Here is a 19,800-nt window from a genome sequence, read left to right as displayed (position 1 = left end):
GTGCGACCCCATAGACGGCAGCCCACCAGGCTCCCCCATCCCTGGGATTCTCCAGGCAAGAACACTGGAGTGGGTTGCCATTTCCTTCTCCAATCACATCTGCTACCCACTACCATTTTATTTAACCAGGGAAAAAATATACTCAATAATGTGTTCCTTTCTACTCACTTTACAGAAAGTCTTGCACGCATCGATTATGGGCCTGTATCCAGTGCAACGACACAGGTTACCTGAAGGGGAAAAACCCAGTATTGTTAATCAAGGAATCTAGAAACAGGCACAGTTGGCCAAGAGATTGATGGGAATAAGGACCCCACCCAAGAAAGGAGTGCTGTTTGACATTTCAGCCCACCAAATCCACCAAATCAAATTTTTTCTTTTTGTCAACAACTTGAGATATTTGGCTGATAGTCTTGTGGCAGGGTCTAACAATTCAGCTATTTGTATTTTCTCTTTGCAAACAGTTATTATATACTCTGCTTGTGATAGCTGTTCAAAGAACACAGTGATTTCAAGTCAAAAACTGTTGGTATACAGCAATATTTGGGGGTTAATTTTCACAACCCAAATGGTCATCAACAGATAATTAGATTAAGAAGATGTAGTGTTAAAAACAAGATGTGGGGTGTGTGTGTGTGTGTTGGAATATTACTGAGTCATAAAAAAGAATGAAATACTGCCATTTGTAGCAATGTGGATGGACCTAGAGAATAATATGCTTAGTGAAATAAATCAAAGACAAATATTATACAATATAACTTATATGTGGAATAATAGAAAATAATACAAAGGAATGTATCTACAAAGCAGAGACAGACTCATGGACATAGAAAACAAACTTGTGATTACAACAGGGAGAGGGAAGTGGGAGGGATAAATTACAAGTATGGGATTAACAAAGACAAACAATAATATGTAAAACACAGAATCAATAAAGGCTTACAGTATAACATAAGGAATTTTATCCATTTTCTTATAATAACCTATGAGAGAATGTTGTCTGCAAAGATACTCAATCACTGTGCTCTACGCCTGAAACTAACACAATATTGTAAATCGACTGTACTTCAATTAAAAATTTTGGTTTTCAATATCAGTAAAAATGTAAATAAGCTAAATTTTGATATTTTAAAAAAAAGAGAGCGAGCTAAGCTTCAGTTGCTAGAAAGGTCAAAGGTATTATATAGAAGCAAAGGCAGTTTTTAAGCTGTAGAAGCAACGGGTACACAATTTATTTACAATAAATCATTAGGCCAGCGTTTCTTTACAGTGGTCCATTTCCCATGTTCTCCTCCAACCCCTAAATCTGGCATCCATTCAAAAAAAAAAGCCACTGAAGCAACCTCTCTGGGGTTGGATCTCAGGAATCTTCATTCCTAACAAATTCCCGTGTAAGTCTCAAGCACCCTAAAACTTGAGAACCTCTTGTCACTTGTTTACATCATAAATGGCCATGAGATCAAACGCATAATAAGACCTAATAAGGCCAAAGACCAAAGGACAAATAAGTCCAGTTTGTGTCTTATGCACCTTCTCTCCTTTTTACTTCTGTTTAGTCCTGTCTTCCCTGGAACACTTCAGCAGAGGAATTGAGCACATGAGCTTTAGGCCCATGTAATACAGCAGAGAAATAAAGTCCCTGGGAGACAGGAGACAAAGAGCCAAGGAGGATATCACCTGAAATAGCATCTGGAAGGCTCTTATTCTTTAGAACTGTTCAGTCAGTTCAGTGGCTCAGTCGTGTCTGACTCTTTGTGACCCCATGGACTGCAGTGCACCAAGCTTCCCTGAATTGTTCAGAATCTTGATAATGAAGACTCCTCCAAGACCCAGCACCAGCTCCACACACACACACTGAGTTCCCAAATTTGATAAACTAGCTCCAAATAAAGGCAGTTCTTTGAAATAAGTATCACCAGAAGATGTCAGTCTCTTTGATTTCATGTTGCGTTCATTAGGAGCCCTCTGATAATACCGTCCTGAGAGCACCCACCCCGGTAGGAGAGAACTGGAGATAACTGAATTCCTTGGAGGGTAAATGAATAAACTGGTGGTGTGGTTATTATTTAAATAAGCAAACAATAAGCAAGGAGGAGACCCTTATAGATTAAGAGAGACTTGAGAAATGTGTCAGCCAAGTGCAGTATGTGGGTTTTGTCTGAAACCTGATTTGAACAAACTAACTCCTCTACTTATTGGTGGTATAATTTTTAGTAAATTACTCTCTCTAAACCTCAGTTTCTCCATCTATGAAATGGGAGATAATAATAGGGCCTACCTTATAAAGTTATCATAAAGAGTAAATGAAGATCTGTTTATACAGCATTTAATGCAGTGTGTGGCACTTGGTGTTTAATAGCTATTATCAGCACCATCATTTAGAAACTAGAAATTAAAGCACACACACATATAACCTACCACCAAGAGCATCATTTAGCTGACTCAGGGTGGGCTCCGAATGGTTCCTCAGCAGTGTGTACATGGACATCACCATCCCAGGGGTGCAGAATCCACACTGTGTGCCATGACACTTGGCAATTCTCTCCTGCAAGCACAGAAACATTAAAACGTAGAATCTTGGGCTCGACCCTGGACCTACTGAATCAGACCCTGCATTCAAACAAGATCCCTGGGTGGTTCACAGGCACATTAAAGTTGGAGAAGAGGCCCCAGAAAATCCTTCTCAGCCTTGGTATCTCTCCCTTTCTTGGACTGGGATAGCCATGATGACTGATCCTCACCAGCTTTTTGAGCTTCATTCAAAAGTTCTCAGCCTTCAGAATTGCAGGGGAAAGCTTTAAAATCTCCAAGGCCCAAGCAGCACCCCAAACTATCTGACAGAATCTCTGGGGGTGGGTCAATGACACATATTTTTAAAAGATTCCTGAGTATTTCAACCTGTAGTCCAGAAGGGGAATTCCTGAGATAAAGGAAGTCCTTCAAATAAATGAACTGAATTATCGTCAAGTTGAAAAAACTTCAAGTGTTTCCTGAGTGCCTTTATCTGCCCAGTAAAGCCCTAACTGGGGAAGGGAATGGCAACCCACTCCAGTATTCTTGCTGGGATAATCCCATGGACAGAGAAGCCTGGCAGGCTACAGTCCATGGGGTTGCAAAGAGTCGGACACGACCGAGCAACTGAGCATATAGCCCTAATGCTTTGCTACTGCTTCAGTCGTGTCCGACTCTGTGCGAACCCATAGATGGCAGCCCACCAGGCTCTGCCATCCCTGGGATTCTCCAGGCAAGAGTGCTGGAGTGGGTTGCCATTGCCTTCTCCAATGCATAGAAGTGAAAAAAGAAAGTGAAGTCGCTCAGTCGTGTCCGACTCTTAGCGACCCCATGGACCGCAGCCTACCAGGCTCCTCAGTCCATGGGATTTTCCAGGCAAGAGTACTGGAGTGGGTTCCAATTGGAATTTGTTTACAAAGTGCTATCGTTAATCCAAACAACAGTCAAGAAGGAAAGATTGCTTTGATTTTTCTTCCAAATCTCCCTGCCTCCCACCCCAGCCTGTTCTCTTTTGAGTCTAACTTCAATGGTTCAAGCCCATTTTGGAAGCCGTTGTCTGGCTACCTTACTGCCAGGAACTGGGCAGCAGGTACTAAATGACAGTGTTTTCATGCCTCTGAACAGCCAAGCCTCACAAGCATATTCAGGCAGAATCTGCTCCCTCTAGGTAACAAGGTTTCATAGAAAATAAACGGAAGCCAAGACTGCCTGAAGAATATGAAGCTTGCCCATTTTCTGCGCTGTGACTATCTTCCCCCTCTCTTTTCCTCTTTTTTTTTTTTCCTTCCTCTCCCCTCCTCTTAAGTGGTACTCATTATCTTAGACAGAAACAAGTAGCAAGAGCATCTTTCTGGGCAGCATATAAATAATTGAAAGAGTCAGGAATCTGAGGTGTCCTTTCACTTCAGGCAAAGTTCTAACAAGGAGCATCCTTAGGAGAAAAGCCTTACAATTCATTGACAGCTACCATTACATAGCTTCCAAATAAGCCCTAAATTCAACAAATCTCTTTGGTAGCTGAGATTTTCATTCAATTTTAAAATCATGTTACATTTCCCTTTATAGAAAAAAAAAACAAGATTTTATCCCCCAATGCATAGATGGCTCTCTTTTCTATATGTTTGGAAGATACAAAATGGACAGGTCTCATTTAATTAGAATATAGAAAACAACCCAGTGATGTCAAGTTTTTTTTTTTTTTTCTTTTTAGGAAAGAGTTCTCTAGTCTTAAAAAGTATTTTTCTAACAAGTCAGTCACATGTCCCAAGTTTCACTCCTGCCTCCCGCTTTGTGTCATCTGTGGACTATGCCCAGGCAGCAGGGCCCACGGCTCTACTGTGTTAATTTCAGGAACTCATCGTGTGATTAATGATTTTCAAGGCACAGAAACCCTATGAAGAAGAGGCCCTCTCTCACCTGAACAGGATGAATCCTGGTCTTGGTGCTTCCTATGCCTTCTACTGTGGTGATGGCAGCCCCATACAGAGAACAGATGGGCGTCAGACAGGCATTAGCTGGATAATGTCTTCATATGAAAAAGAGAAGCACAAATTACATTGTATCTAGTGGGAAAGCAGCGCCTCCAATATGGCAGGTTTTATAAGATATTCCAAGCTTTGCATAGACATTTTGCCCTTAGTTAACGGCCATTTTGTAGAAGACGACTCTGAGGGTCAGAGTGAGTTGCTCAGGATCACAGCTGGAGTGTCAGATGGGATTCAAATTAGGCCTCCAATTCTAACTCCAGAATAGTTTCCAGTAACTGTTTTTTGTTTTTTTTTCTTTTCTGTTGACAGAGGGGCTGACATTCATTTCTCTAGTCACATGTGACAATCACCTGGAGCACATTCCATCTTCCAAGCAGATGCCAGGCCAGGGGTTGCTTGGGCAATAGAGTTAACTTGATATTTTGTCTCAGAAGAAGAAACAGAGTGTGGAACACAGAACTCCTCAGTCCCACAAATCTCCTGCTAGAAAATATCTAACTCAAAAGGACTCCTAAAATGTACTCACTTTACCAAACAAAGTAACAGATGGCCAACAAATATGTGAAGCAAAGGTTCAACCTCAATAACAATCAAGAGAGTTTCAAATTAAGCAATGAGAAACCGTTTTTATCACAGAAAATGACAACCATTTGTAAAAATTGTAATGCGCTAAGAATGCAAAGGTTTGGGAAAACGGAATTCATAGACTGCTGAAAAGAATGTAAATTGACAGAACTGTTCTGAGAGGAATCTTGCTGGAAGCCATAAAAATTTAAAGATGCACTCATCCTTTTACCCTCCAATTCCACCTCTATGGATCTATCATCAAGAAATCATCACAAACATAAATATAAATATACATAGACATATGAGTGCTCACTGATCCACTCCTTTATAACAGTGAAAACCAAACAATAATCTAAGTCAGCACCTTTTGGTGACGGTGATATATATGATAGCACATATACAGCCACTAAAATTATATTTATTATTTTGAAAAGATATTCCTAAGAAGTGTAGCAACGGAAGTTTCTAAACTGTACATGCAGTATGCGTCCATAAATATATACACAAAAGAAAGACTGGAGGATATTAGTAATAGCAGTGTTAGTCACTCAGTCATGTCCGACTCTTTGCGACTCCATGAACTGTAGCCCCCCAGGCTCCTCTGTCCATGGGATTCTCCAGGCAAGAATAGTGGAGTGTATTCCCATCCCCTTCTCCAGAGGATCTTCCTGACCCAGGAATCAAAACTAGGTCTCCTGCATTGCCGGCAGATTCTTTACCGTAGTTTGAGCTACAGGGAAGACCTTAGAAGGATATTATTCACTTATAAATAAATGGAAACATTGAGTGCCTACTATATGCTAGGCAGAGTCAGGCAGTGGGATTGATTAGTGGACAAGACAGATAAAATCCCTGCCTATGTAGAGAATATCTTCTCACCGAGGGACGATGGGCAATACATACGTACTTGGACAATACATACACACAGCACACACACGATGAGAGTACCATGAATACATTAATAAGGGAGCAGGGAGCTGCAGAGGTGAAATGGGGCATGGGTATGGGGGAGGTGATCAGGGAGGGCTGAGAAAGCAACATTTTTGCTGGAACTTGAATGGTTTGATGCCCATCATTGCATTCCCAGTGTTTACCACAGTTCCTGTCACATAGCAGGTGTGCATATTTACCAAAGGAAGGAAAACAACACAGTTGAAAGCTACAAAAATTCAACCATATGTGGACTTTGCAGCAAGGTACCTTATCTTCTTGGTAATGGGGTTATATCGTGATATCATCACTGTGCAGGCACCACAGCCTCCCCCTCCACAGCCATATTTAGTTCCTGTGAGTCGGACTGGAAAAGCATAGTTAAAGATAATGTGTCTTCCATAATTTTCTTTGTAAAATAGCTCTGACCTTAAGAGACAACATCAAACATTCTTAAATGTACACTTAAGTTCGATACTTATTAATCAAATGACATGTATATCTTCGCTGCTATTATTTATAATCTTATAAATTCTTGATTTTCATTTGTGTGTATGTGATTTTTTGTTTTTTGTTTTTCTGACTACAGGGCACACGGATCTCAGTTCCCCAACCAGGGACTGAACTTGTGCCCTCTGCAGTGGAAGCGTGGAGTCTTAACCACTGGACGGCCAGGAAAGTCCCCCACTTGTGTGTTATGTCTAGTCTCCTCCTTTTTAAAACAACTGGACCTCAGGTTGCCAAAAAGAGGGCCAAACTTAAAAGAAGGAAGAGTCTAGACATATCAACGGCCTTGAGGATTTGTAGGTGTGAGTACCTCGCATATCTGTTCTTGCCTTATGTGTGTCTTTGATGATATACAAAGTAAAATGTCAAAGTGTAATTAATTCTTAGAATATTTGTGTCATGTTATCCACATTTGCCATATTTCTGTTTCTCAATGCAGGAAACTGCTAGTTGTTTCCCCATATCTTTTCCCTTATTCTTTCTTGGTAATAGAAATGCTCAATTTTGAGCTTCACATGTGGTTGCCTGGAATAAAAAAGGTACATTTTTTATCCTCTTCTGATGCTTGGTGGGGTCATTAACAATGTTGACCACAGAGATAGAGGCATAAATGCTCTGTGTAACTTCCAGGAAGGAAACATCCTCAAAGGGAGAGGGTTGCCCCTCCCTCATCCCTTACTTCTTCCTTTGTGCTGGAATTCAGATATGATGGCTGGACCTCAGTTAGTCATCTATGACCATGAGGAGAAAGCTTCAAACTGAGGAGGGTGAAGCAGCAAGACAAAAAGACCTTAGCCCCTGATAATGCTGTGACATTGTTCTGTTAATCTGGATTGACCTACCTTCAGGGTTCCTTTATGTAAGTATCACAGCCATGAGAATGTGCCTCAACATAAAGACTTCCTCCAACATAGAGGAAAACCGACCAAGAGACCCAGCTGCTGCACTTTGATATCTATCACCCCACTTTTCATCAAGGTCATGACTCCCATGGGCTGCTTCCCACTAGCGGCTTTGCGCTATGGAGATGTGTGGGAGTCCTTGTCAACCACCCTCAGTGGCTTTGATGAATCTGCCTTGGATTACATGCAGTCTGAGACTCCTCCACTCAGCCTTCTCTCTCTTTGTTCCAGGTCTAAATCTTCTCTAACTGCCCCTCTATTTCACTCAGGCATTTTTCCTAATAAAACTCTTGCATATTTAATCTCATGTTTTGGTGTCTGCTTCCCAGAGAACCTGAAATAACACAATGAGAAAGAAAGAAACTTCTACCTTATTTACTGCTATTGGGATTTTCTGTCACTCACAAATGAAACAAATCTTAAACATTACACTGGTACCATGGATAACCAGGAAATTAGTATTCATTACTTTTATGCCCCAAAACCTTGAATGACTTCCAGAAAATTGTTATTATGTTTTTGTTTGAGTTTTGTGCTCTTTGGGGAATTTCACTTTCTCTGGGGAAAAATGTACAAATTCCCATTGTCTCACAAGTTTGCATGCAATGTAGCGGGATCCACAGACTGCTAGAAGCCCACTGGAGTTCATGAACAGCAGAATAAGAATCCATTCCTTAGATTATTTACTTGGGAAGTTTTTTCAAGGTAACATTTTCAAGTTTAATTTCTCCATTGTTCTTTCACTTCCATTTTAGGAGATTTCTAACGAGCATGATGATTAGTCCTGGAAGTTAGAAGAGCAATATTGTGACTCTTAATTCTAATGGATGCTAAATTAAGCTATGTTAGCATCTGTTGCTTTAATTCCTATTGCTATTCTCCACTTTACCCAATATATTTAATGCCAAAACAGAGATTAGAAAGAACTTGATTGTCTGATAAGCGCAACTGTGCACTGTCTACAAAACTCAGGTGTAGGAGTTTCTCAGAGTAGGGGATATGACTCAGTGTGGCTCTAAAAAGATACTTAAAATATCACTTGATGAAGAGATCGGGATTATACACATATACACATACACACACACACACAACTCAAAGCAAAGGATACGCTTCTTCCTCAGATATGGCAATAGCATTGTTTCAGGATCAACATTTTTTTCTATCACCTGTACCAAAAGAAAATAAAAGAGATTAACACACAAAGTTAGGAGAGTTAGAATATTTACATGGGTGGTTCATGCTAATTTCATGAAGATTAATATTAACTAACTCTTATATTCTCAACTTGACATAACATTTGTGGAACACCTGTGATATACAAGTCATCTCTCTTAAGTGTATAGCTAAATCTTGAGCCCCACCACGCCATCGCTACTGTCCGTGGTCCTGAACTATCACTGTTCTCTAAGGCAGTGGTTGTTTCTAGTAACAAAACACTAGTGACTTCTCTCCAACTTCTACAAAGTCTGAAGCAAGTGAGGGAAAAGATAACAGCAGAACTGAAAATAGCAGACAGAGAGGTAGGGGAAGTCTTCTGGACCTCTGAGAAGTTGATACAGATTTTTTCTTTTTTAAAGAATTGTTTATCATATTCAAAGAATTACAGTTTCCAGAAAGAGATCATAACCATCCATTCCTCCCAAATCTAAGAGACAAAAGAGAAGATAAAATGCATACGGCAATTGATACAAATATGTGCAAGCAAAGACACACTTAAGGAGCAAGTTTGTGTGGGCAGTCTAGCAGCATGGCAGTTAAAACAGCAGCATCTAATGGATGGCATGATTGAAATGTCATGGTTGGTTATGTTTTCCAAAGTGATCATGTTTTCCCTTTCTTAATTGAAAACTTGGATTTCTTTTAAATTCATAAATAGAAGCATGGTTTTCTTCACAATTTCAGAACTAGAGTTCATCCTTCACCCATGTTATACCAATTTTCCCTACTGGAAAGTAGGTGAAGAGGGTAAATATGCTTATTCTATAGAAGCATCCTAACCCTCAATTCTAAGTGGCCATAGGCTGGGCAAAGTGAGGCAAGTGCCAATTACCAAGGTTGGATCTGTACCCTAGAGGAAACTGTGATATAATATGGATGAAATGATTTATTTGTGTGTGTGTGTGTGTGTGTGCGCACGCATACTGCAATACAAGAAAACTGTGAAGTGCCCTGAGGTATCCTCAACTTAATTGGCCCTCAGATGGAATTCTATATTTTATTTCCCAAATTTACTTCTTCCCTTCTTTTCCTGCACTTGTTTAATAGACTCACCATCTCCTAGGTCAGCCAAGCTTAAAAAGTCTGTGCTATTTTCTATGTTTCCATTCCTTCAATCCACCACAATCAGCATCACCAAGTCCTGGCCATTTACACTTCCAGAACAATTCTCGAAATACCCTTCACGTCTTCTGTCACTCCCTGAAATCCACTCTTATTACCTCCAGCCTGAACAATGGTAACAGCTGCCTAACAGGTCTCCTGTCCGCATTCTTGGCACCCAGGATGCCACCCTCTATACCACTACCAGAGTGACTTCTCTGAAATCCAAATCTGCTCATCTCCTGGGTCTGCCTAAATCCAACATTGACTCCTGGCCGCCACACTGCTGTGCTGGGAATTCCTGAATCATTCAGGGTGCTCGCTAAATTGAAACCTTTATCGGATCAAGATTTCCAGGAGAGAGAACCAGAAGACGTGCATATTTAAGAAATACACTGAGTGGGTCTTAGGTGAATTTCTACCAGCTTCTGGAATAGGGGAAGAAATTCAAACTCTTTCCCATAGCTATAAGGCTTCTTTGATAAACCTTCCATCATCTGCCACTCAACCCATGTACCTTGAACTCTGGTCACAGGAACTGTAACCAGAAGTGGCTGGTCCTAGTAGTGCAGGGACTTTTATCTTTTGCTTATAGGATTCCCACTGCCCTGAACGTCCTTCCTCTCTTCTCTACTTGTAAGAATCTTGTATGCCATTTGAAGCCCTGCTCAGATGTTCTCTCCTGTGGGCTGTGCAACCATCTAATATTTGCCTTCCACCCTCTGCTCCAAGCAACCATCCTCTTCTGTGCTCCCACGGTCAGTATCCACACATCTTTCACAGAACCTGTTACCCTACATCACAATTATTTGTATATGCATAAGCCTCGCTTGATCCTGAGAGAAATCACCATCCACTATTCTTCATGTCTAACACTGAACTAGGTGCTGGGGGTATATGATAAGGATGTAATAAATGTTTATTAATTTAAATGAATAACTTGATATGTATAATTTGCTATGAGGACGTTAAGCAGGGAGGGATGATATCTCACAGGCTGGGAAATAATAAAATGGAGAAGAGCCGATAATGGTGGCAGAAACTTTTAGTTGTCTCTCCTAGCAGGCTTTCTTTCTTCCTGATGCCTGCAATAAAGATGAAATGGTTAGAATGCCAGCAGCTACTTTAGACCCTAAGGCAACACATTAATGGCAACAGGGGAAAAAGAAGAAACTTGGATATCAGATGGCACCATGAAGCTTCTGAACCAGCCCAGAACGCACTGTCTCTCTCCAGATATCCTTTGTGTAAAAGTAAAAATGACTTGTACCTTATTTGAACTACTTAGTTTTGAGTTTGAGTTATTTTCAGCTGAAACAAATCCTAATTCATACATATGATGGTGAATCCACAGGGGCCCAATTTTAAGGGAGAGATGGGATCTGGGTAACAAGGAAGAGCATGTTAGGCTTGAGAAATATTTGTGTTTTCATGAGGAATTAATGGAAGAGCAGATTTTGCTTGTTTGGGTATTTGTTCCAACAGATGTCTCAAGAGATTGGAGTCTGGCTCAAAGGACTACTGACTTGAAATGTGTTTATTTTTCTTGATTTGGTGATTGGCACACTGGAGGAGGGAAGTGGGGCAGGGATCGGCATGCACCCTGTCTTGGCAGGTCTTGGAGTGAAACAGGGAGGTCAGGATTCAGATGGTGGCTGGGGAGTGGAAGGCAATGAGGAAAGGAGTTATCCTTACTGACTCTGGTTGGGAGAGCTGATACCAGCTCTCAAGTCAGGGTCATTGCATATTCTTGTCTCAGCAAAACCTTGCATGTTACAAGGAGAGCATGTGTCCCTGTGTATCTGCACTGGCCCTTTGGGAGATGTCAAGTTCACATTACACAAGTTAGGAAATGGCCTTCCTCTGTGCAGGGCTCATGACTTGTGAAGGGGGCGCCTTGCCAGACACAAGACAGAGGCAGAAAGAGGAAGGAAAAAGATCAGGAGGAGAGAGAAAAAGGAGAAAAGAACAGAAAATAAGGAAAGCCAAGAGGAGGAAAATGGGCAGAAGTGGTGTATACTGTGGGATATCATAGCCTTGGAATAGGGAAAGAGGTTGGCGGGACGACCAGTGAGGACATTTGCTCGAGGCCACAAAAATGCTGAGTGTCAGAGCAGAGAGTACAGGATTCAAGTCCATGCCTAACTAGTTCCAAAGCCCACATCCTTGATCTCTACACCTCACTGCCTCATAGAACAACTTGTCCCAGGTCCTGAGAAACATTGTGATGTGGTATCTAGGGCATAATTTATTCATGGGCTCTTCCTCCTTCAACTCCAGGTGAATGAAATGGGTCACCTACTCTGGAAGCTATAGGCGAAGATTTCAGAAATCTTTCTGCAACTAGGTCTCGGATCAACGTACTCGGCCCAAGCCCCTGCCCAGTGACACATTTTGGTGACTTGGGAGTGAAACGTGACAGTGTTAGTCACTCAGTAGTGTCTGACTCTTTGGAACCCCATGGACTGTAGCCCGCCAGGCTCCTCTGTCCATGGAATTCTCCAAGTAAGAATACTGGAGTGGGTTGCCATTCCTTTCTCCAGGAGATCTTGCTGACCCAGGGATCAAACCTGGGTCTCCCGCATTGCAGGCAGATTCTTTACCTTCTGAGCCACCAGGGAAACCCAGTGACTTGGGGGGATACCACAAAAAGCACAGAGCAGAGAGCAGTCACATCACCCAGTCTCCTAACTGGCTTCAAAGCTTCTTTTCAAGGGCAAGACTCTAATCCCAGAGGTTATGTTTGACTTCATGACCTCTCTTCCTTGTGGCTTTTTCCTCTTTTATCAACAGCCCTTCACTCTGATTCAGGGACTTTATTCTAATTCTATCCATGTGGCAATCAGGTTTGCTTGCCAGGATTGAAGCACATACCTAACAGAATTTGGAAGGGAGGGGCAGGAAAGAGAAAGGGAGACATAATTTCTTTTAACAGGGCAACTGCAAAAACAAAATCGGTATTTCTAATATGCACGTTCCAAACGATCATAGGATGTTTGGCCATAGATAAAACAAGCCCACAGATAAGAATCGGTTTATTTATTTTTAAAAATCAATAGAGTACAAACTATTATTAGCTGTTATGTTAAAAATTCCACTACAGTTTGTTTGGGAACAGGGGAGGGAGGCGGGGGAGAAGAAGCTAGACTCAAACACCTATTTCCTCCTTTAACCAAAACCCTTACCATCACCTAAAAAGCCCTAGTCATCTGGCCTCTGGCCACATCTCCAGGCCCTCTAGTCTCCTTGCTGTCCCCTGAACATGAAGAAATCCTTGTCTCTGAGGATTTTTGCACCTCCATTTCCTTGGTGTAGAGTGCTTTTCCCTCAGACGCCTGCTCCTCACTTCATACTGGTGACCACCCAAATGTCAGCCTCTCATCCAGTCTTAAACGGCCATCCTGCCTGAAGCGCTAGCTCACATCCATTCTCTGTCCCCTCACTCTGCTCTGTTTTTCATCCTGGCATTTATCACTGCCTGACATGATACATTTCCCTTTATTTATATGCTTGTTGTCTGCCTCCCAGAGGGACTTGGTCATTTCTGTGCTCGGTTGAGTTCCCCGAGGACACTGAACACTAGCATACGCGTGTATGTGCTGTCACTCAGTCGTGTCTGACTCTTTGCAACCCCAGGGACTGGAGCCTGCCAGGCTCCTCTGTCCATGGGATTTCCCAGGCAAGAATGCTGCAGTGGGTTGCCATCTCCGCCTCCAGGGTATCTCCCCCTACCCAGGAACTGAATCCCCATCTCCTGCATTAGCAGGCGGATTCTTTACCACTGAGCCACCTGGGAAGGCCATACGGGCATAGAGGAGGCCCTTAAATCAATGGATTAAAAACTCACTACCATTCTTTGTGAAGTAAGTAGTACTATCTCCTTTTATCAGAGGAACTGAGGGTAGGTTATATTGTCTCCCTAGGAGTTAGAGCTGGAATTGAATCCTTGTTTGTCCAAATAAAAAGGCCACAGTTGTGTCGACTGCACCATTTAGTTATGCAAAAGAAGAAAAAATGACACCATAAGACCACTTCAAACTCACCCCCGACCCCAATCCTTATCATGGTTCACTCTCATAGCAGTCCTGTGAGGGGATCCTAATGGCCCGCCTTCACCAAAGTTCAGGAAAAACAAACTCATCTTATCCAGTGTGAAACTCAGGCAGCAGGTACAGAGGAAAGTTTTATACAGGACCTAGAATTTACATGATCTGGGGAAATCCTCTTTAAGAAAAATGATACAAAATCCAAATTCGAAATTAAGCTCAGGGTTTTAGAAGAGGCCTCACAAGTGAGAGGCCCTGATATTTGACTTTCCTTAGCTTCCTGGTGAGTCCCAGGGCCAGTCAGGGAAAGTCAGGCTCTCCCTGACTCAGACACAGGGATCACTGGGGCTCTGAAGGCCGGTATCACAGCCCTTGCCCCATTGTTTGCTTTTAAGGAAGCCCTTTCACCTTCTTGGGCTTCCCTGAGAGCTGTTGGTAAAGAATCCACCTGCAATGCAGGAGACCCCGGTTCAGTTCCTGGGTTGGGAAGATCCCCTGGAGAAGGGAAAGGCTGCTGCTGCTGCTACTAAGTTGCTTCAGTCGTGTCCGACTCTGTGCGACCCCACAGACGGCAGCCCACTAGGCTCCTCTGTCCATGGGATTCTCCAGGCAAGAACACTTGAGTGGGTTGCCATTGAGAAGGGAAAGGCTACCACTCCAGTATTCTGGCCTGGAGAATTCCATGGACTGTATAGTCCATGGCGTCGCAAAGAGTCAGACACGACTGAGCCTCTTTCACTTCACTTCACTTTCACCTTCTTGTTTCGGTATCCCCCTTGCAAAGTGCTGGGACAACATGAAGAGTAAGCGTCTGTGGCTTCGTGCGTGGGGGTGTTTTAAAGGATTCTCTGGGGGCTTTGCTGCCTCCAAACTTCGGGCAACGGCTGGAACTGCCCCCGGGGATCTACGGAGCGAGCTTGGCTTCCGAGAGGACGGCCGCCGCGCCAGCAGGGAACCCAGTGAGGACCCTGGAGTCCCCAGAGCCGGACATGGGCTCAGCGGTGCCAGGTGCTATAACTTTGGAGACGATGGGAATGAGAGAAGTCTTGGTGAATCCATCTCTGCGGCCCTGTCCTGACTCCAAACTGCTCTCCGCTTATCCAAACGCACCCAAGACCGAGGCCTAACGAAAGACGTTCCCGTCTGCTGATAAGTTTGACAAGGGGAAGATTCGGGAGTACTGACTCTGCTGAATAAGAACAATCATTTCTCTTCCTGTTGATGGGTTGGGCTGGGCTTGGGAATCAGCCCCTGCGTCTAGGAGGGAGAGGGGAAAGGCACATCAGGAAGGCGGGGGCTCAAAGATCCAGGCAGACCTAGAAAACGCTTCTCTTCCCTGCTCCTACGGTGCAGGTGGGACGCGCAGGCAAACCCGCATGCAGCCCAGGGCCCGGCGCCCCAGCACCGGGAGACCCGGCGGGACAGGACGGGCAGCACGCTCACCTTGCGGCCGTTCACGTAGAAGAGCAACTCGGCGCCCCCTTCCATGGTGGTGGGGTCCAAGGGTCCGAAGGTCCCCAGGAGGAGTCGCCGGCACCGGGGCCCCGACAAGCAGAAGGGGTCGAAGGAACCTAAAGTGCAACCACCCTCGAGGGCTCAAGTCCCACTTTAGATGCAAAGTTCCGGGAGCGCCCTGCGGGGAAAACTCTCCCCGGATCCCAGAACGTCATCGCCCGGCTCCCTCCGCGCTGAGACCATTGGCTGGGATCTTGGGACGCGATTCAGAATTCCTTGCCCAGGGCGCCAGGCGTCGGTGCTGCCTTCCCCCTCCTCTTAGCAGGTACTGCAGGTCCTGTGACGTCGCTTCGGTCGTCGTATATTAGTACATTTTAATGGCTTTCCAGCTAAATTTGAAGTCCGGGAACAGTAGGAGTTTTTTTTCTATCTCCGCTCCCACCATGCCTGCCGCAGTCTGTACTTTTAATAGTTGATAAGCTATCACACACAGTCCAGTTTTGCAAGAGAGGAACTGAAGGACAACAGAGGGTTTTATAACTTTCTCTCACACTTTTAGATATAATTATTGCAGTTTTTTTTTAAATATCAGGAGCTACTTTGACATAAACTATTTTTAAAGTTTTATCATTATTCTTAATTTGCCCAGTAAATAACCATAACGTTTATTTGGTGTCAATAGTGATGTAAACCATCTCTAAAGACCTTTTTAAAAGTAAAACTTGGAAAATACTGAAACGCATAAAAATAAAAGTCACCCGGGTCCACAACTTAGAATTTACCTTTCTGGTCTATTTTTATATTTTTAAAATCTGTACTATAACACCTTTTAAAAATTCAAATGGATGAAAACTCTTTCCCAGACTTCTCTTCAACATACCTAGAACATTTTGCTATCTCGTTTATGTAAATATATACATTTTATTGTGAAAATTTCTAAAATTTTGTACATAAAAGAATACAACTAGCATCCCCATACACCTGACTCACTGAGCTTTAAAAACATTTGTTTTGCCACACTCCCACATTTTTTCTGGAATATTTTAAAGCCCAATTTCAAACGCACTATTTTACCTCTAAATACTTCAATATGCATTAAAATGTTTTTTCTTACAAAGCCAAAGTGCCAACATATAACAAAATATTTTAACATCTTTAAATTTACCAGGGTCTTAAAAAAAATGCCTTTTCCCATTTGATGTCCTTGTTGTCTCTTTAACCTTTTAAAATCTAAAATAGTCTCCTCACCCACTCCTCATTTTTAATGCTATTAACATAATTTCTTGGGCTCCAAAATAACTGCAGATGGTGACTGCAGCCATGAAATTAAAAGATGGTTGCTCCTTGAAAGAAACGCTATGACCAGCCCAGACAGCATATTAAAAAGCAGAGATGTTACTTTGCCTACAAATGTCCCTCTAGTTAAAGCTATGGTTTTTTTCCCAGTAGTCTTATGTATGGATGTGAGAGTTGGACTATAAAGCTGAGCGCCAAAGAATCGATGCTTTTGAACTGTGGTGTTGGGAGAAGATTCTTGACTCCCTTGGACTGCAAGGAGATCCAACCAGTCCATCCTAAATGAAATCAGTCTTACATATTCATTGGAATGACTGATGCTGAAGCTGAAGCTCCAATACTTTGGCCCCCTGAACTGACTCACTGGAAAAGACCCTGATGCTGGGAAAGATTGAAGGCAGGACGAGAAGAAACGACAGAGGATGAGATGGTTGGATGGCATCACCGATTGAATGGACATGAGTTGAGCAAGCTCTGGGAGTGAGTGATGGACAGGGAAGCCTGGCGTGCTGCAGTCCATGGGGTCACAAAAAATCGGACACAACTAAGCGACTGAACTGAACATGTTGAAGAAGAAACCAGGTCAGTTGTCCTATGGAACGAATACGCTATATTTCATATGGCTGGTTGCTTCCCCCTGGAGTTCTTTGTTCTTCCATCCTGACTTCCAGTATCTTGTCTATGAGTCTAAAGCCTTTATTAAATTCAGATTCAATTTTTTTTCACTTCTTGGGTTTTATAATTGTATCTCTTTTTTGCTTATGCCAAAAATCATGATTCTAAAACCTTGACATAATTGCTTTATCTTGTCCTTAGATCTATTTCAAAACAACCACATCACTATTATGACAGCAATAACATCAGTGAATAAAAGTTTAAGATTTCTTTACAATTTTTAGAGTATACCCTAATAAAGATACACATTTAATTTTTTCTAAGGTAGGTTATCTGTTGAACACCTTCCCCTTAGAGTCCTGGAACTCTTCCTCTAAGTCTTTACGTTTCAATAATTCCATTCTTTTCTTTATATTCGCTCAGCCCCAGAGATGGTGGGTGCTTCCCATAGTTACTTCCTATATTATACACCACTAGTCCTTTGTCTTTTCAGTTCTTATTCAGATCTCTAGAATATGATTAACAATTGATAATTGTGGTTTTGGTCTTGGCTGAACCCTAAATAATACCGTCTCCATCCACACCAAAATTCATGACACTCATTCATAATTTATTAAAAAAGCACTGAATAAAATAGTAATTGATAGGTAATACTTTAATGTGATTATAAGCATACACAACCAGCTCATTCCACAGCATCTTACTTAATGCGGTAAAGCCAGAGGCATTCCCATGAAAATCAGGAACAAGACAATGATATCCACCATTCTCACTGCTATTTAACACTAAATATAAGGTAACAGCCATGCAGTTACACAAGAGAAAGCAGTGAGAGGCCTAAGGATTGGAGAGAAAGGAGGAAAAACAGCCTGGTTTCCAAGTATATATATCTGGAAAATAGTATAAACAATAATAGAGTTTAGTAATTAACATACAGAAATCAATAATCTTCATATATACACGTGATAATCGATTAGAAAAGAGACTCAAAGATTCCATTTATACGTATTACCAGGAAAAAAGAATGCCAAGGCATCAAGAAATGTGGAAAACCTCCATGAGGGAAGTTTTGAAACTCCCCTAACGTCCCTATAAGACAACAATAGAGGGGCATAAAAAGACAGAAGCTAGTAGAGGGAACAGAAAATTGAGAATTAAGTTTAAGTGTATATGGAAATACAACATTGAAAAATGTGGCACTTCAAATCAGGAGTGGAAAACATGGACTTTTTAATTAATGGGTGATCCTTTGGGAAAAGGTCAAAAATTGTGTTCATATCTCACCATAAAACAAAATCCACATGGAATCAGAAATTTAAACGTCAAAACAAAATGAAACCATGGGTAAATATCTTTCTTAATCTGGGAACAGGAAAACTTTCTTAATACGTCTGAGTTCCACCAATAAAAGATTGTAAATCTGATACATACAATGAGGAATAATTTGCATGGGAACAACAGCAACAAAAAAAGACAAACCTCATGGAAAGGAGGAAAAAATAGAAACACTAGGAAACCAAATACCAGATAATGACAGAGATTCAAAGCCTTAAAGAAATAATAGTACAGGAAAGGAAAAACTGTCAGGGTGCTAAGCTTGAAACCAGTGTAAATTGTTCCTTTAATAAAGCATGTAGCCTCCATTCAACAGACACTGTTGATAAATGAGTAAGTTCTGTGGGACTCTGTAGTCTTACAACTGTTTCTCAAAGTTTGGTCCTAGGACAGTCTGCCCCAGAATTATCTGAGGTGTTTGTTAAACAAAATGTAGATTTCTTGGGCTCACTCTTTTAGTTGCTGGATATTTAGTTGCTGGATATAAGAAAGCTTTTCCATCTAGGCAGAATAGATTTTTATTAATCATTTCAATACAGTAAGCTATGTTTGTTAATCTCAGATATGAATACGATTTACTACTTTTTAATACTGGAATAATAAGTGATCTTTAAAGTTATAAAAACCAAATTCAAAAGCACCTGAGAGATAAACCCACTCAAGTCATCAGATTACATATAATGGAAGTAATGCAGCAGCTGACAGTAAACAAGTAATTTTGAAAGTTGAAGAATGAAGAGTGAGAGAAAACTGGCCAGGGCAGAAGGTGACTTTTAAAATCTTATAGGTGTTCACATTTACTGAATGGTTTTAAAAACAAAATAAAACAAGGTAGTTTGGTGTATAACAAGATAATCAGTGCAAAAGTATTTATAATACAGTTTATTCGGTTAAAAGGTTAATAGCTATTGTTTAGTTAAAGGTTGTTTGGTTGAAAGGAGATTAAATGAGCAGGAAGATAAGTTATAAGATGACCAAAATAACTTAGTGCTTAATATTACAAAATAGCTATTTTATGCATATTATCTACACATAAAAATAAACACTCCATAAAAAAGCAGGAGATGAAAAAAAAAAAAAACCCAGAACTTTTCATCTTCTTGATCCTAGTTAGATCCCTGTTTTGAACTGCTATCGTCTGAGAATTCAGGAAAACCAGAATGTATAAATTCACCTCATCTTCTCATCTTCCTGCAAAGTAGAAAAAAAGGAAGATTAACAATCACCTAAAGCTAATGCTTTTGCTGCAAAGTATGGAAAGGAAAATTGCTGCATCATAAAAATAAAATGCAGATTCCTCAAACCACAAGCTGTGTCACATATTTAAAA

The 19,800-nt window shown here is 41.6% G+C and overlaps 2 protein-coding genes across 3 annotated transcripts in view; both read right to left on the bottom strand.

The window, feature by feature from the left end:
* AOX1 (aldehyde oxidase 1) overlaps positions 1-15,559 on the bottom strand; it is a 70,050-nt gene extending 54,491 nt beyond the window's left edge. Inside the window, exons 1-6 of one of the 2 annotated variants that reach the window (XM_068968712.1) lie at positions 15,214-15,559; positions 8,514-8,571; positions 6,267-6,363; positions 4,429-4,537; positions 2,419-2,545; positions 169-230 (exon numbers count right to left, since the gene is read on the bottom strand). In XM_068968712.1, the coding sequence (XP_068824813.1) occupies positions 169-230; positions 2,419-2,545; positions 4,429-4,537; positions 6,267-6,363; positions 8,514-8,571; positions 15,214-15,258 (498 nt within the window). In that variant the 5' untranslated portion in view covers positions 15,259-15,559. The remainder of the gene's footprint in view (positions 1-168; positions 231-2,418; positions 2,546-4,428; positions 4,538-6,266; positions 6,364-8,513; positions 8,572-15,213) is intronic. The other variant, XM_068968711.1, reaches the window with a different exon arrangement.
* Positions 15,560-17,978: 2,419 nt separating this feature from the next.
* Positions 17,979-19,800, bottom strand: part of SGO2 (shugoshin 2) — a 28,150-nt gene continuing 26,328 nt past the window's right edge. The window contains exon 9 of the mRNA XM_068968069.1: positions 17,979-19,662. Coding sequence (XP_068824170.1) covers positions 19,647-19,662 — 16 coding nt within the window. The 3' untranslated portion in view covers positions 17,979-19,646. The remainder of the gene's footprint in view (positions 19,663-19,800) is intronic.

Source organism: Capricornis sumatraensis, chromosome 3 (genome assembly GCF_032405125.1).
Source record: "Capricornis sumatraensis isolate serow.1 chromosome 3, serow.2, whole genome shotgun sequence".
NCBI classification, from domain to species: domain Eukaryota; kingdom Metazoa; phylum Chordata; class Mammalia; order Artiodactyla; family Bovidae; genus Capricornis; species Capricornis sumatraensis.
Note: the sequence above shows the minus strand (reverse complement) of the source record. Positions and strands in the feature narration are given on the sequence as shown.